Here is a 16,970-nt window from a genome sequence, read left to right on the forward strand (position 1 = left end):
TTAAATGGAAAAAAATAGCTAATGAATATTTGAAACATTAGTGTAATTATTAGTGATTTGTACATAGCAAAAAGAAGATTACCTAATTATTTTATTAGTGAGTTGACGAACAGTTCTGTTCAAAGTTGGTTGTGATTTTAAAAAAATTTAATTTATTATGGGAGTGAAATTTTTAATTTAAAAAAAAAACAGAAACATGATTATGGCTAAAAACAACAATAGCTTAATTACTATTTTAATAACATTGTTTTTTTTACTGGTTACCATTGACACACCAAATGCAGCCTCATTAAATAGCAAACAAAATGAATTTCCTGGATTATATACGCTAGATGATAATATTGAATTATTAACAAATGATAATTTTGATAAAAAATTATATGGTAAAAAATATTCATGGTTAATTGAATTTTACAGTAGCTGGTGTGGCCACTGTCAAAAATTTGCACCATTTTGGAAATCATTTGCTTTAGATGTACTTGATTGGACAAATTTTATAAAAATTGGTGCAATCGATTGTGCTCAAGAAGATAACACACCAGTATGTCGACAATTCGAGATAATGGGTTATCCAACGGTACTTTATTTTCATGAAAACTATGAAGCTGGTCCAAAAAATTTTGGTTCACCGATGAAATCCTTTGGTGGTGTTGATTATTTACGTGCGCATTTAATTGAAATGTTAAAAAATGAACAAAGTAAAGGTAGTGCAAAACATATACCATCATTGTTGCCGTATATTGATGAGAATGTTAACGGTTTATGGGATTTAGTTGAAAATAAACCATTTGTTTTTGTTATTGTAGAAAATACTAATTCAACATTATGTGCTGAAATCATTTTAGATTATGCTCATGTAAATGATATTGTTAATATTAAGTGTGTGAAAACGAATTCTAGTTCGATTTTAAATAAATTAAGTATCGTGCAAATACCGAGTAGTCCAATTTTATTAGTTGTATTTAAAGATTTAAGTGTGATACCGATAACACCTCGAAATAAAAGTAGGACTACATTTAAAAATGCAATTAAAGTGTTTTTAGGATCCAAAGATATTGATATACCAAAACAAAGTTTATACGAATTTAATAAAGATTTACGGGATTCGGTACCAAATTTTCAAAATAATATCAAAGAATCCCTAAATCAAATGGGTGATGTAGTTTTTCAAGTTGATCTAGAAAATACAATACATTATTCATTAAAACATGAAATTTCAGCAATGAAAATTATTGACGGAGTTAGATATGAAGCTTTAATCGATTTTTTTAGAGTGCTTATCAAATATTTTCCATTTGGTAAAAATGGTATCGACTTTTTAACTGAATTAAAATATCGGGTAGAACAAAGTGCTGATAATACTATAACGGGTGAAGCGATATCTAGTCATATTCATGATTTAGAGCAACAATATGATCCCGTTTATTCATTACCGTTACAATGGTTAGGATGTCGAGGTAGTACACCATCAAAACGTGGTTATCCATGTGGTTTATGGAAATTATTCCACGTTTTAACGGTACAATCTAGTGAATTAAATCCGCCGGGTGTTGATAACAACGAAGTATTAACCGCAATGCATGGTTATATTAAAAACTTTTTTGGATGTACACATTGTAGTCAACATTTTCAAAAAATGGCTACCGATCGTAAAATATTTGATGTTGTTACACCCGACGATAGTATAATTTGGCTATGGGAATCACATAATATTGTAAATAAACGTTTAGCTGGTGATGAAACTGAAGATCCAAGTTTTCCGAAAGTTGAATTTCCAACAAATGAAAATTGTCAAGAATGTCGTGATTCAAATGGTCGCTGGAATCGTGGTGAAGTTTTAAAATATTTGAAACAAGTGTACAGTGCACAAAATATTCAAAAGCAAATGCCAGATGTATCCAATAAAAGTGTAACTAGTGCTAGCAGAGCTTCCAGGATCAATTCCTTTGATGTAAGTTTATACTTGCTTCTTTACATTTGCTCTGCCGGCATGTTAGTTCTAATTATTAGACTATTCTTACGTAAGGGATATCGCAAGAAAGCTTATGTGCATGATATACTTGGGAAAGTTTGATAATTTTGAACGTTTTTTAGTGAATTATTTTACTTATTTTTTTCAGCAAACAGGAGGTCTTTAGGAATGTGCTTCCAATTCTTGGATAATTACGTATTCTATATAAATTACTGTGATAAAGCTTTCAAGAATAAATTACTTTCTATCTGTATTCATAAAATATTTCTCTTATCTACAAATTCTACAATATTATTTTACTTAATTTGCTTATCTACAAAATATTAATTACTTTATTTGGAGGTTTATTTACTTAATCCTCCAATTTTGTTCTCAAATATTTCATAACTATTAGATCTGATAAAAATATATCTCGAAAATGTGCAAAAATTATTATTAAAATGTATAAAATCTGTGGGGGGAATTATTTTTCTATGGGATTTTCTTTCACATTTTTTTTTTGCCACTATCTATTTTTGAAAATCACATGTTGGGAAGCTATTACAATCTTTTTCGGGAAATAGGATTTTTCTTAAAGAGTTTCTTCAAGTTTTATTATTCTTTCTCGGCATCGTAATGTTGGGACATTCTGCTCCATATCAACTGGCTATTTAGGAATATTACATATAAAGTCTGGCATACATCACACGTCATTAGAAATTCTGTTGGGGACGCAAAAAACACTGCGTCTGCTTAAGAATTTCTGAAGTTATGTGCTGTGTCAGACTTTCTTATAAAAATTTCGTATAAGAAATGTTCTCTGCCTAAAAAATAACTATTTTGTTAACTTATTTATGGCATAAAAGTCAAATTAAATATTGAATTTAAAAAAATTTATTTGAAACTCTTTTTGAAAAAATTCTATTTAATTACTTTCTTAACGTAGTAAAAAGTAAAAACGTTGATACAAATATTTTTTTTGAATTAGGTAAGAAGATTTCAGAAGATGATTTGGTCTATTTTAAGATATTTTCAGAATATCATAATAATCATCACTTACTAAGTATTTAATACAATTTCTAAGAATTTAGTACACTTTTACTTTTTACGTTTTTATAATAATTTTATTTTTATTCGAAAAGATTTTCTTCTATCAAAATTGTTTTCTTGATAAGAAAACACAATGTTTTCCTGATAAGAAAACATGATGCTTTTTATTTATATTTAATATTTTGAGAATTTGATAAAATGATAACCATTATGAATGATGCACTGATGTCGAGTCTGTATAAATGAATGACGTAATAGGTTGGCTGATAAGTCCCCGGTCTGACACATAGATGGCGTCGCTAGTATTAAATGCATATTATTTTTATATAGTACCAACCTTCAAATGATTCGTGTCAAAATTTGACGTCTGTAAGTCAATTAGTTTGTGAGATAGAGCGTCTTTTGTGAAGCAACTTTTGTTATTGTGAAAAAAATGGAAAAAAAGGAATTTCGTGTTTTGATAAAATACTGTTTTCTGAAGGGAAAAAATACAGTGGAAGCAAAAACTTGGCTTGATAATGAGTTTCCGGACTCTGTATTTTTTCCCTTCAGAAAACAGTATTTTATCAAAACACGAAATTCCATTTTTTCCATTTTTTTCACAATAACAAAAGTTGCTTCACAAAAGACGCTCTATCTCACAAACTAATTGACTTACAGACGTCAAATTTTGACACGAATCATTTGAAGGTTGGTACTATATAAAAATAATATGCATTTAATACTAGCGACGCCATCTATGTGTCAGACCGGGGACTTATCAGCCAACCTGTTATACTCGTATAATTTTTATCTTGCAAACTATTCTAACTGTTTCTTACATTAAGATTTAAGTCTGCCACACATTGTTCTGTCCACATCAGACGAAGAACAATGAGAATTTAAGGGCTCGACTCTGTTGTAAAGTAAAGCGCTCGCATTGGAGTTGAGCCCTAAGTAAAATTCAATTACGAAGAACGCATGTTATTCGGTGCTGCATAAGAAACGCTAATCATGCGTCAACCACATGCCTTGATGCTGTATAAAAATCAAAATTGCAGTTCATTTTCATATCTTTGTATGCTAAATATAGCAGAACTCAAACAGTTGATGTGAAAGGTAATATGAAATCGCGACTTTCTTTTTAAATCGCAGGCTTGAGTAATTCATGTGCGGATGGGTTTTAAATAGTTTTGAGAAAGTGACAAATTTTCAAAATGTTGTAACTAATGGATTTTTAAAATGTTGTACTTTCTTAATTCATACATTTGAGAGATATTCGCAATATCTTTTGAATCTATAATCATTGTGAATTTTATAATTTCATTAAGGGAAAAATTTTAAGGGTACTTTAGACGATCAATATTTTCCGTTAATTGATTATATTATTATTAATATTGAAGGAGGTGAGAAGAAATTTGTAGAAATTTGATACGATGATCAATTCAAAGCAAATCCGCTTAAGGAAGTACCAGATAGAGACAAATGCTGTCAAAAATCAACCAATTGTGAGTTGATAAAAAAAACTATGACTGAAAAACATATTGAATATTATGTACGGTAATAATATTGATCGTCTAAGGGAGACTTTAGTTCCATTAATTATATATGTCATTTAGATTGTCTCGACATCATGGCTTGCAAATAATTATGTTTTTGTAATTAAAACATAATTTTTGACTAATTTGAGGTAATAGTTTTATATTGCCAATAAATTATGGTTTTATTATGCTCACATTCATATGGTTACAAATAAAGATATACAAAACAAATTTTCACAAAAACCTACAGATTTTATTTCACAATAAATAGTGCATACAGCGCGTGATATTTACATTTTGTTAAATTGCAGAATTAAAGACATTGTATGCACATTTCGAATTTGTAGATAAGATATACATATTTTTTGAGTATGAGAGAAAAAGTAATTTATATTTTTGAGTACGAATTGACAGTTTTTTTTTTTTTTTTTTTCATTTCTTTATTTACCTTGACATCACATTATTTATCTTTTAAATAGAAAAGAGAGAAATTAAAAAATAAAATTGATTAATGAACTGTTAATTAATTTAATTTCTTTTTATTAATTATTGTAACGGATATTTTTTTAGATACAAAAGAAATTACAAACTAGGTAAAAAAAATTAGTTTTATTGGATGAAAAGAGTATTGAAGTTGCGGTATTGCGGTATCTATAAAGGGTTTGACAAACAGAAAGCGATGTGTACACGAAGTAGACATAGTATGCAGGAAAATAGCGTTCTGTTTGTTGTATCCTTAAACTTTTAGGGACCATGTAAATAGAGTTTTTCATTGATTTTTTACGGTTGTGATTGGCGGTTACAGAGCAATAAGAGCAGAAATAAATGTAAGATAAATCACAACCTTTTCTGACCTGACATAATATTTGACAAAGATAGAAGAGAAGATATGTGATGTGTCTTTACTTATATAACATCTGTCCGAAACTAAAAGAACCATTTCTTAAATGAAAAGCCTTATACATTTGAACAACATTGTTGTAAATTATTATGGTTTCTTAGTATACATCTATTTATTCAACAACTACGGAAACTTAATTATTAACGAGCTTCCTTGTATATTTAAACCAATATAAGTCTGTTATAGTGGTTCTATTTTAAGCTACCGATCTCATACCGAAATGATTTACCCAATTCAAAATAACTTTAATGTGACCATATAAAATTACCAACCTTGGGAAAACGTTTTTAATAATGTATTAAATGTTTTTCGTTAAACCTGTAATGATTTTAGAACATGAAATTATTAATTGATTGAAGTATTTTATCTCAATGATTAAATCGACGTATGATGCCAAATACTTATTCTAAAAGTTTGGGTGATTCTTCATACATGGTCTCTATAAGTAATACAAACGCTAAAAATACTATTCAAAATTTTTTCGATTTTTTTAGAGGTAAAGAAAATAATAGAGACAATTATTTGGATATTCAAAAATTTAAAACATACATATCCGAAACTAGCTTTTACACAAAAGCGGAATAAGCAAAAGGTATATCAAAATTGCAAACCCGTTAAACCTACATTATTTTATTTACCTATAATTGTAAAAAAGAAAAAGGCCAGTAAAATACTCTTCGTTATGTTCAAATAACGTTTATTTTTTTGATAGTGACCTAGACTTGTATCGATCTTGTTGGAAAATAACTACTTAAGTCTCGATTCATGTTATTGTATTGTGATAACATTATAATACTAGGGCGACATTTGTATTTTAATATGATAACTAACTGCAATTTTGACTAAACTAAATTTACTAAATGACCCATTTTCTTTTGAATAAAAGAAGTACTAAAAAAGCATTATCTTCTCAATTGCCAAAATACTCTGTTTGTCTATTTTCCTTTTTTGTACAAGATTAAAACTCGACAATTATAATCTCACTAATTTTTTGAGAATAGTAAATTAACCAGTAATATTAGAAACTATCAGATAGCGCCTAATAATTAACATCTTGTGTTTGTTATTACAATATTAATTAACACAAATGTGGCCCTAGGATAATATAAATTTGCTCTCATTTTCTTCATGTAAATGTAATATCTTAGATAATATAATTTCATTGGCGCAAATTAAAAACTTCTAAACCATAAGTTCTAACATTACATTCAAAATGCGATCAATTACTAAAAATTTTTAGCGTTTTACAATGATCAGTATCTACAGGTGACCGCCAGTGATCCTATTTTATAATCTCAACAATTGTAACAAAGTGGATGTCTTTAATATTTATAAATATCAAACACTAGAAAAGTCAGATGGCTACCTAACCACTCTTGACCTATTTATGAACTTATTCTGTGATTTAATAAATATACAAGCAAGTTTGACAAGAATCAAATTCATAAATGAGCATTCAGCTATGGACCTTTTCATCGATTTATTTTTGCTTCAGACAGTTGTCAAAAAACTATTCAACTAAAGAAAATCTAATATATTTTACCTCTACCAAACATCGCTTTTTGACATAAATAGTATATATATGATATGTCTTTATTTGATTGACATCTGTCCAAAACAAAAAATAATCATTTTTTAAATGAAAACCCCCTATTACTTTACGGTAATGAAACGGTTACTAACATAGATATAAACGATTTTTATCTAGGTATCACATCCACTTACATGATAGTTCCATTAGATGCGGGGTCTACTTTTATATGTCTATGGTTACTAATGGTAAATTTTTTTGAAATAACCGGGAAAATTCGAAGATTTAATATAAAAACATTTTTTTAATAATATTTCTTGTTTTTGGTGGACGCATCAGTTTTGGAATTTCCTACCTTATGATTATTATATTTTCTAAGATGATTACAATTTTATAGGTATAAAAACCATGGATATAGAGAATGGACTAAGCATTCCCATCTGTATAGAGAGAGAGACAAAGTGATCGAGCTGCTTGTTGATAGTTTTCTTTGTATTTGCTAGAGAGATACGGAAAAGAGAAGGCGGGTATTGACCGTACAGTTGTTTTCTCTCTTTCTAGAACGTGGTCAATTTCATGACAGTATTGCTTAGTCCATTATCTATGTCTATTAATAAAAACATAACTTTTAATTCTTTAAAATGACTTTTATTAGTTAATTGTACAAAAGAATATAAAATCTAAATTTTATTTAATTAATTTATTATATTTTAATACGATAACTCAAAAAAAAAAATATATATATATTGTTCGTTGTTAATTGTTTTATGTACATTAAGCAAATCAAGTTATTTAATATTCTTATAATTAATATTACATATTTAATTATTTACTAAATCCCAAAATATTTGAATTATGTACAGAATGAAAGTTATAATGTGGACAATATGCAGGTCTATTAATAGCAGGTTTGCAGATTTTGATAGCTGTGACCTTCGAATGAAATATTCGCAAAAAATCGTATTTTAAGATATTTGACTCCAATGGGGGAACTTTTGGGATTTTGTTTGGAACCGCAAATAGAAGGTTAAAGCAAAAAGCCAATTTTTCGGTTATTTTTCCGAAGTTCGATCTTCGAAAGGAGTGAAATTTTCTAGAAAAGTTTACTATCTGCACCTTCAGAATACTATTGTCAGTTACACCACATTTGGGTCAAAGTGTCAACGCGACCTTTTACAAAACTAATTTTACCCTCTCTAACATCGAACCTAGGATAGTAAGACTGATGATCGTATTATAAATGTATAGATATTTTTATACAAAACTGTCATAACCGACGATTCCACATGGTTATGTCAACATGTTGCCGAAAATTTAAAAAAAAAGGTGAATATACGATTCCAAGGCCATGTACTGTTCATTGACACCTTTTAATAAATAATAAATAAATAAATAAATTATTTTTAATTAATTTAGTATGTTTTATGCAATCATAGAGATAATAAAATACCATAGAGCTGTATAGACGCAACAAGTGAATTCTTGATTGCAGAAAAAGATACTGAACTGATAGATGTTCTTCCCTCTCTGTCTCGCAGCCAATAATAATCACAACTACAATCAATCGCGCAAAAGACAACACATGTGTTTTGTACCATTATGGTTATAGCACGTAAAGAGAGAGGAAGGCAGCTATACAAGTCCATCTTATTTGGTCTCTCTCTACTACGATCAACCGTTAACGCGGCGACTTTGCAGCTCTATGGTATTATGATTACAGTGCAGTAAAAAGGAAGTAACTTGTTTTTGTAATTTTATCAAAATTTTAATAATTTATATTGCTATGTGCAATAAAGTTGATAAAATATTGTCCACATTATGAAGTACAGCTTGCATTGAATGTTTTTTATAAATTAATTCGTAAATAATTTTTTCGACTATTACTAAACTTATTGAGTAATAAGATATACTTCTTTTAAAACAAAATCGAAGAAAACTGAACTAAAATTTAACATTCACACGTACAAATAATGCGTCATTGTTTTATGCAATCATCAATTTATTTTATTCATAACATTATTAACATATTAAACCTAATTCTGTATTTTAATCACAAATAATTATGTCACTTACGATTCGGAATAGCTTATACAGCTTGTTGTGATACTCTTAATGAATGCACTTAATGATACTTGATACTTTTGAGATCCAAAACAATGAATGGAAAACATTACTTGTTACGAGCACCGACGTCCCAAAAAACGAAACGTGGTTTTTAATGTATTTTGTTGGATTCATCAAAAGTGTTAACACTCTTACAGGATAGTTTTTCATTCTAGGTTTTGATTTTCTAATCTTACCGTTGCTCCAACGTTGGCATTGGGTTCTTTTGCTAACAATGTCCCTAATACATTGACCCATAAATGCTTTTAAAATCTTTTTGTGTTTATTACATTTCAATTTTCTTCCATCTCCTACAGTTTTAAATATCTAAGAAAATCGACCAGTTCGGTATCTATAGGCGCTCTGTTTATCAGCTGCCATTTTATCATAAGCTATTATGATCGATCCCTATTTATTTTAGTTTGTCCTTGTTGAGGTAGGGGGTATATCCTACTGTTTATTTGAATTATAATCTTATAGATTCAACTTAACATGGCTTCTTACTTACTGGAAACATTAGTTTAACACGATATTAAAGAAAACACTTTTTAAAACTTATATTATGTCATTGTATTGTATTTGTAAATGACTGAAGTATAAACGAATAAAAGGTTTCTATTCTGGTTATTCTATGTTGACGAAAAAATAATCTCAAATTTATAATATTTCTAATATCTTTTTTTGGTATACAGGAATAATAAAAAACATCTGAGCGGGATTCGAGAATTGAATTTTTTACTCTGGAGTATTCAATCAATATACCGAAACACCAGATGATTCCTCGGGAGTATAGTTCATCATTATTTTGATAACTTTAAAAAATTTTTATAACCTTATTTATTTAATTCAAGAAGTCCAAATTAAATTTCTAGGCAATTTCCTAAGAATTCTAGATGTGTTGCTAGATTTTCCGACTTATTATCGATTATAGATTTTTCAGAATTAATATTCCAATAAGTTTTCTAATTTTGGGTATATTTTAAGAACGTTCCATGAATTCCCAATAGAAATTAGTTAGAAATTTCAGTTGTTATTATAGAATGCGTTCAACAGCTTGCAAACATTTTTTAGCAAGAGAAAACAAAGTCAGAGTATCATATATTTATCTAGAGCTCTATCAAACCAAAGTGGCGCTGAACAAGAAAGAGTGTAGATACGAGTACACATACATATACATCATACACTCTCTCTTGCTCGGTGCCACTTTGGTTTGATAGAACCTCATGATTCTCGAATTCTTAAAACTGGATAGAAATTAATATGCATATATATTTTTTCGAATTTAAATTTTAGACCGGTTATCTTCGTTGAGATTAAATGGTGTGTGAAGTACTTAATAGGTTTTCTGTACGATCTACGATCTCTAAAAATTGAAGAAAATAACCAATGAAAAAACAATCCTGTGTATACTATTTGTGAAAAATCATTTATAGAAATATTTTTTACGTGTTTATATAGATAAATAAATAAAATAGAATACAGCAATTTGTGTGAATATTGAATATTATCAGCACTTAAAAATTAAGCCATTCTTGGTACCGCAGTGACGCTAATGTGATTAATTAAAAATGTGATAATTCCCATATAAATGTCGATAATGTGATAATTCTCACGCGAATGATGTAGTTTTGGATTGAAAGAAGATTAAAATATTTTATTGTGGAATTTAAAAATGCCCGTATCATAGAAAGTGTAGTGCGGGCAAAAAATTAGTAGAATTACCACCTTAAAATTCCACAAAGTTGGGAAGAGTACACATCTCGTTATTTTTTTGAAATTTATTTTTAAAATAATTATCATTTTGTGCCCTCAGTTACACATGCATTTATAAAAAAAAATCGGGCGTTACCGTAGATATTTAAATTAATGACTACATACTTAATACATTTTTTAAATTTGTTAGCTGGTAGGGACAGGTGTTAAATTATGACTATTTTTCAATTGTTTACATGTAAAAGGTATAGTAATTGTCAAGTGTGTGATTTATTGTAAATTTCATGAGAGAGCAGTCCTGCCATCGATTCAATTGTCCCTGATAGAAACAAAATCACGTAAAAACAAATATAATCAACCTTTTATAGCAAATAGTTGGAAGCTCAATTAGTCAAATAAATTCTTTTTTATATTGCAAAAATTGCGTTCCTTAGAGATTGAAATGCTACAGCTATCATTCGCATGAGTGAAGAAATGGGAAATATTTATCACTCCAATATGAAATTAACTCAATATTATAATAATTTTATAATAAATTGAGAATTATTTATGGTTATTAATTGCTAATGAAAGAAAATGTATAAAAGTTTAAGTATGAATACTTTTTATTGTTTTACGATTTTACAATATGAAATTTATTAGTTATAATTTTTATGAGCTATTGATAAGGAAATTCCTTCTATTAGTTGTCATTTAACAAAAAATTATTAAATTTACAACGATATTATGGTACTTAAAAAATTTGATTTCATTGGATTTTAGTGTTAGTAAAATTTATTGATAACAAATATTGAATTCAGAAATAATAATAATAATTATGAAAAAACGGCGTTAATAATGTAATCGAATCTAAGCAATAGAATAAGAACATTAACATATAAGAACGTGAAACTTGAATGTAGATAGCAGGGAAAAAGGAGCCTATCTGAGCGAGGTCTATTCGTCGGTCGTTGCGTACTTTGTACTGCGCATCAGGCTGTCTTTTGTTTTTAATCACTTAGACAGTCTGATGCGCTGTACAAAGTACGCAACGACCGATGACTAGACCCCGCCCAGATAGGAGCCGTAAATTCAGCCATGTTCTTGCAATGTAGTCTTTCAGTGCCCGCATTGAAGATATATATTCAGGACGAAAAACTAGAGTGGAGAGGGTAGCAAAAAAAGAAAGCGCCTATCTGGGCGAGGTTTAGTCCTCAGTCGTTGCATACTTTGTACTTCGCATCAGGCTCTCTTTTGTTTTAAATTTGTTGTCTTTTGTAATTCAAAAGTTTTATTTATTCTTTAATTAAATTATGCAAATGAAATATATTCCCGGATTATTTTTAGATTTGTCCTTTTTTTTGTGAACTAACTGAAGTATACTTGAAAATATGTCAACTTTTAGAAAATTATAACTAATAAATTACATTAAATTTATATCCTTTGAATGAATTTATTTAATTAAAAATTTTGTTGGAAAGAAGATATTACTTATTGTTGAAAATAAATTGCCGGATTGTTCGGTTTAAAAAACTCCAGTGGATCTCCAAACTCTACATCCTGGTCAAGGTATACTACGAAGTCTTTTATAGAAGAAAACTACTGCTTTCCATACTTTCAATTAGCCGAATGTGAAAAATACATAATTTTAACATTTTATGGAAAGTAACATTAGAATTAAAAAAACATTTGTATTTTTTATACGATTAATTTTACAGATATTTCAGTGCCGAATTAAGATAATCAGAGCTCTATGTTTTATGCCGAATTCGGCACAATTAGTTAAGAGTCAAATTTTGTAATATTTAATACAAAGAAAATAATTCGCACAAAATACATTTATAAATTTTCTTAAATAACGTACTTTTTTCTTTGCCTGTATTTCCTTCCTCCTAATAAGTAAGTTTTTTTTACAGAATCTCTAACTTTTCATCAGAAGATTTCACATTTCGTCTCTGTTTAATTACTTACGGAAAAAGATTAGAGCTTGATGATAATTTAAATCTAACATCATATAAAATTACTTTTCAAGCATGTTTGAATGTTTTATCGATTTGCATTATTATATAAGGAGCTATATCCACAATCTTCCTCCTGTGAAGTCAACACATTGTATTTAAAAATGGGAAGTTGTGAAGTTGCCGCCCCCCTTCGCCTGTTTTATTCCAGCTTGAATTTTTTGACGAAAATCGAACGAATACAAACAAGATAATAGAATAATTAGATAACTAGCAATTTTTTTATTAGCAAATTGCGTGATCTAATTTTGAGAGGAGAATCATTGATGATTACAATTTTTATTAAAAAATTTTGATATCTGTGAATGACCTTGTAATTATCGAGAACTCAAAAAATGATTGACTTATAATGAGAAAATTTGAATGCATAATAAAATGAAATTTATATTTTAATTAATTTTGCTTGCTATATAAATAATTTCGATTTGTGGGAAATTTTACTAAAATTAATTTTGTAATTGAAATTCTTAAATGATTTGTTTATTCTATTGAGATATTGAGTTACTCCATACAATCAAAAAGAGCTCGCGTGTCGCAAGAGTTCCCTCACTAAAGTCATATTTGAATTGCTGAATCTTCTTTTTTGGCCTAAGTTTCTTGCTTGCATATAATCACTTGATTAAAAATTATGTTTACTATTGTAACAAATATTTTATTATCACTTAAATTTTAGCATGTAGACCTAAGTTTAAAAGTATGCACTGATAAAAATTTAATATTTATTTATTAAATATATATTATATATTAAACTTGAATTGTGGGAGTTAATCACCCAAAAATTTAAATGAATAGACTAGGCAAGCAATACGTTATTCATCCAAGTAATTTGCACAGCTGTTGGATTGAATGACTGGATATCGTTCAGGTTGCTAGTTGAAAGTTTTAGTAAAAAGGCTAGCCTGTTAATTGAACAGCCAATTAAGCTAGTTGCCTGCAACATATCAACCATATTATGTAATAAGTGAAGTAACGATTTTACACTCGTAAATTCAGACCTACCTTTCTAACTTTGTCTCCGATAACACTTTCATAAACAGGATCTATAATATCTAAAAATAGAATGCATAATAAAATTTTATAGATTATTATTTCTGTTGAATACTCACTTTTTATATTTAAAGAATTTTTTTGTATATTTTTGACCATGAATGTTGAATAATGTTTCAGATACATGAACGAGGTTATCTACTATCAACTATCAGGCATAACCTTCACAATTAAACATTTTTTTAAGTATTGTTAAATTTTAAGAATTCAATAAAAAAAAATAATTACCCTTAGCTTAGCTGCACTATACACAATGTGTACAATAATATTTTTTAAATATTTATTTAATAACATTTTACAAGTTTACTTAATAACATTTAACATTGGGTATTAAAAATACATTGTAAATATACATTTATATTTTGTTAATAATATAATTGTTGTGACAAAATATTATTATTTTGAAAAACATTTAAAAAAAATTTATTTAAAATTTAACAACAGCAAAAAATAGTCAATGCTGTTGACTTTCTTTAGATTCTTATTGTGTATATATTAAAAATTCTCATTAACGGTACCCAAATAGTGCAAACTTTTATTGAGTACGTCTGATGATTAAAAACACCCACGCCTAAATAGTAGAGACAGAGGATCCTCTATGCATTCGCGATTTATTTTTTAAATCAATTAATTTATTATCAAATTCGTAAAAATCAGTATCAAAAGGACTAAGCTAAAATAAAGCGAACCAACCGAAATTGGATTCAATAATTTATTCTACTTTTTATACAATGTTATTAGAATCGAGTGATATTCTACTAATGGGGTGTTATAATACGATCGCATTGAAAGAGTAGAGTGATATAGCGGAGGAAATTGGAGAAAAAATAATTAAACAGTTTTTAATTTTTAAAATATGCAAATCTGAAAACCAAATTTACCAAATTTTGTATCTTGAAACATTGAAAATGCTTAAAGGAAATTAAATGCAATCAATTTTATTTTATACAACTTTTTTTAATATAAAAATTTTAATTCCACTTATGTTAATCGAGAAATTTTCAAACTGCTAAAAACTTCCTCACAAAATTTCATCTTCTGTATCACTGTAAAAGGGCAATCTAATGCGCTAACCGAGTAATCTAAGGATCGATCAAAAGTTTGCACTGTCTGGGTAACAATATAATGATAAATTCACGCCAGAGCAGCGGAGAGCAGTTTAATCATCGTTATTGATGATTAAAAAATTATGCGGTAACATTTCAAGTTAATTGGAATTTTTTTCGCTCATCTCGCGTCGTTCTGATGTGAACTAATCATAACTCGTCATTACTCTTATAAATAATGACAATTCGTTAAAATGGTTAAAATATTGAGTTTAGAGCTCCATACCTAGAAGATATCAAACCATTTTTATGGCAGTATTTTTAAGATAATAATATAGATTCTGACTGAAGTCCACCCGCTTCGGTGGACAATATTCTTAGTCTACCAAATTATCCATACACCTTGCTGTGTTTATAAAAAACAAATTTTACCCCATCTCGATTGCTTAAGTAGATTTCCTGATTGCCACTTATATATAAATATCAATTCTCTATTAGCAGAAATAGTAAGATTAAATGTCCATGATTATGTCCAACAAAAACAAATCGTACAGAGCCCCCTCTAGTGTCAGATTCTAACTTTTACTAACACAAATTTGTCACTATGTATAATTGACGAGCTATTTATTTATCAAAAATTGACTAGACTAAAATTGTGCTAAAAATATTGTCTTAAATATACAGAAAATTGTGGAAGAAGGTGAATTATTATTATATATTATAACATATAATTGGCTGAACTGATTAAGTTTTACACCCACACATTGAGAAATTTAAGTTTTAAGGTGAACATTTTTAAACGACGTAACTTCGGAAGAATATGGGCATTTGAAAATTCATTTCAAACACACTTCATATATATTTTCATGATCATTTTCTCAAACGAGAGTGCTTACTTCCCATTTGAGCTCTCGAAACAGTTATATTTTTAAATGTTTTTTAGTTATTTCTCAATAACTAAACTTTAATACAGATTTGAATTTAATTAACCGCATCGGTACTCTTCCTTATAGATAGCCCAGATGTTAAAGCAATATATAGGTGAGTATCATATTATTATATTATAGTTCTTCTGATGGAATACTATCCAGTAGACCCAACATTCATTCAACTGCTTAAGCTTAAAAGGACAAATGGAAATCGTTGCACATTTATATTTATAAGAAATACGAAGGGAACGATGTGTTTAGCCTTTAAAGTTCGAAACATTTATCGCAGTTGGAACAAAGCGGAATCATTAATTATAGACTTACACAAACGTCTGAACACCATAGAGATATATATTAAATATAGAGTGGGCGAGAGAACAATGAGAGTCGCCATATGATACATAGAGATACGGTAGCTCGATAACGGCTCTCTTACCTAAGGACACTTTCATTTATGTCTAGCATAGGCACTTGCACACTCTATTTCTTATTATATTCCTATGCTAAACACCATGGTATCGCTACACATGATGCGTTAGAAAAGCTGCATCTTCTTCCTGGCAAGTCCAGATTTTCTAGCTTTTTCAAATCACCCATCGTTCTGAAATCATTTGCTATCAAATAAATTACAAAACGAACTTTTGTTTAAATCTCACAACTTGAATTCGTGAAAAATGCTTGAGTATTTTTTCTCCTCGTTGCTGCTTGTCTTGTAAAATTTTTTTTTTGTGATTGTCTGTAATAGAAATTCTATACAAAAGCTCTCCACTTTGTTTACTAGTGTGTATAAATCCCAAAGACTTAGTCGTTTAAAAGGACAAAATATGAGAATACTGATTACAATTTTCGTGGTAAAACAACTTTATATAAATACTTAAGTCTAAATTCAGATTAATCAAGAATAATCCGATAGTTAAACATTGAATTATTATCCCTCTTTTGTATTAAAATGGTGACGCGCGCACACTTATAAATGCAGTGATCTTCAAAAAAGTTTACATAAAGGTAATTTACTTAAAAAATATCCGTTCACTTGATTGAAAACAGATATTAAATGAATAAAAACATTCATTATATTTAGCTTATGACATAAAGTAAAACATGCATTTTTGCTTTTTAAATTTAAATATATAAATATTCTGTTATTTAATATATATTTTAATATTGTAATAAAAACTTTAT

At 28.4% G+C, this 16,970-nt stretch overlaps 1 protein-coding gene across 2 annotated transcripts in view; it reads left to right on the forward strand.

Moving 5' to 3' along the window:
- The window catches only part of LOC123296521 (sulfhydryl oxidase 2), an 18,049-nt gene continuing 1,079 nt past the window's right edge, over positions 1-16,970 (forward strand). Inside the window, exons 1-2 of one of the 2 annotated variants that reach the window (XM_044878024.1) lie at positions 1-1,951; positions 2,121-2,234. In XM_044878024.1, the coding sequence (XP_044733959.1) occupies positions 197-1,951; positions 2,121-2,138 (1,773 nt within the window). In that variant the 5' untranslated portion in view covers positions 1-196 and the 3' untranslated portion in view covers positions 2,139-2,234. Of the gene's footprint in view, positions 1,952-2,120; positions 2,235-16,970 lie in introns of those variants that run through there. The other variant, XM_044878023.1, reaches the window with a different exon arrangement.

The sequence above is a fragment of the Chrysoperla carnea genome, chromosome 3 (assembly GCF_905475395.1).
Source record: "Chrysoperla carnea chromosome 3, inChrCarn1.1, whole genome shotgun sequence".
Lineage (NCBI taxonomy): Eukaryota > Metazoa > Arthropoda > Insecta > Neuroptera > Chrysopidae > Chrysoperla > Chrysoperla carnea.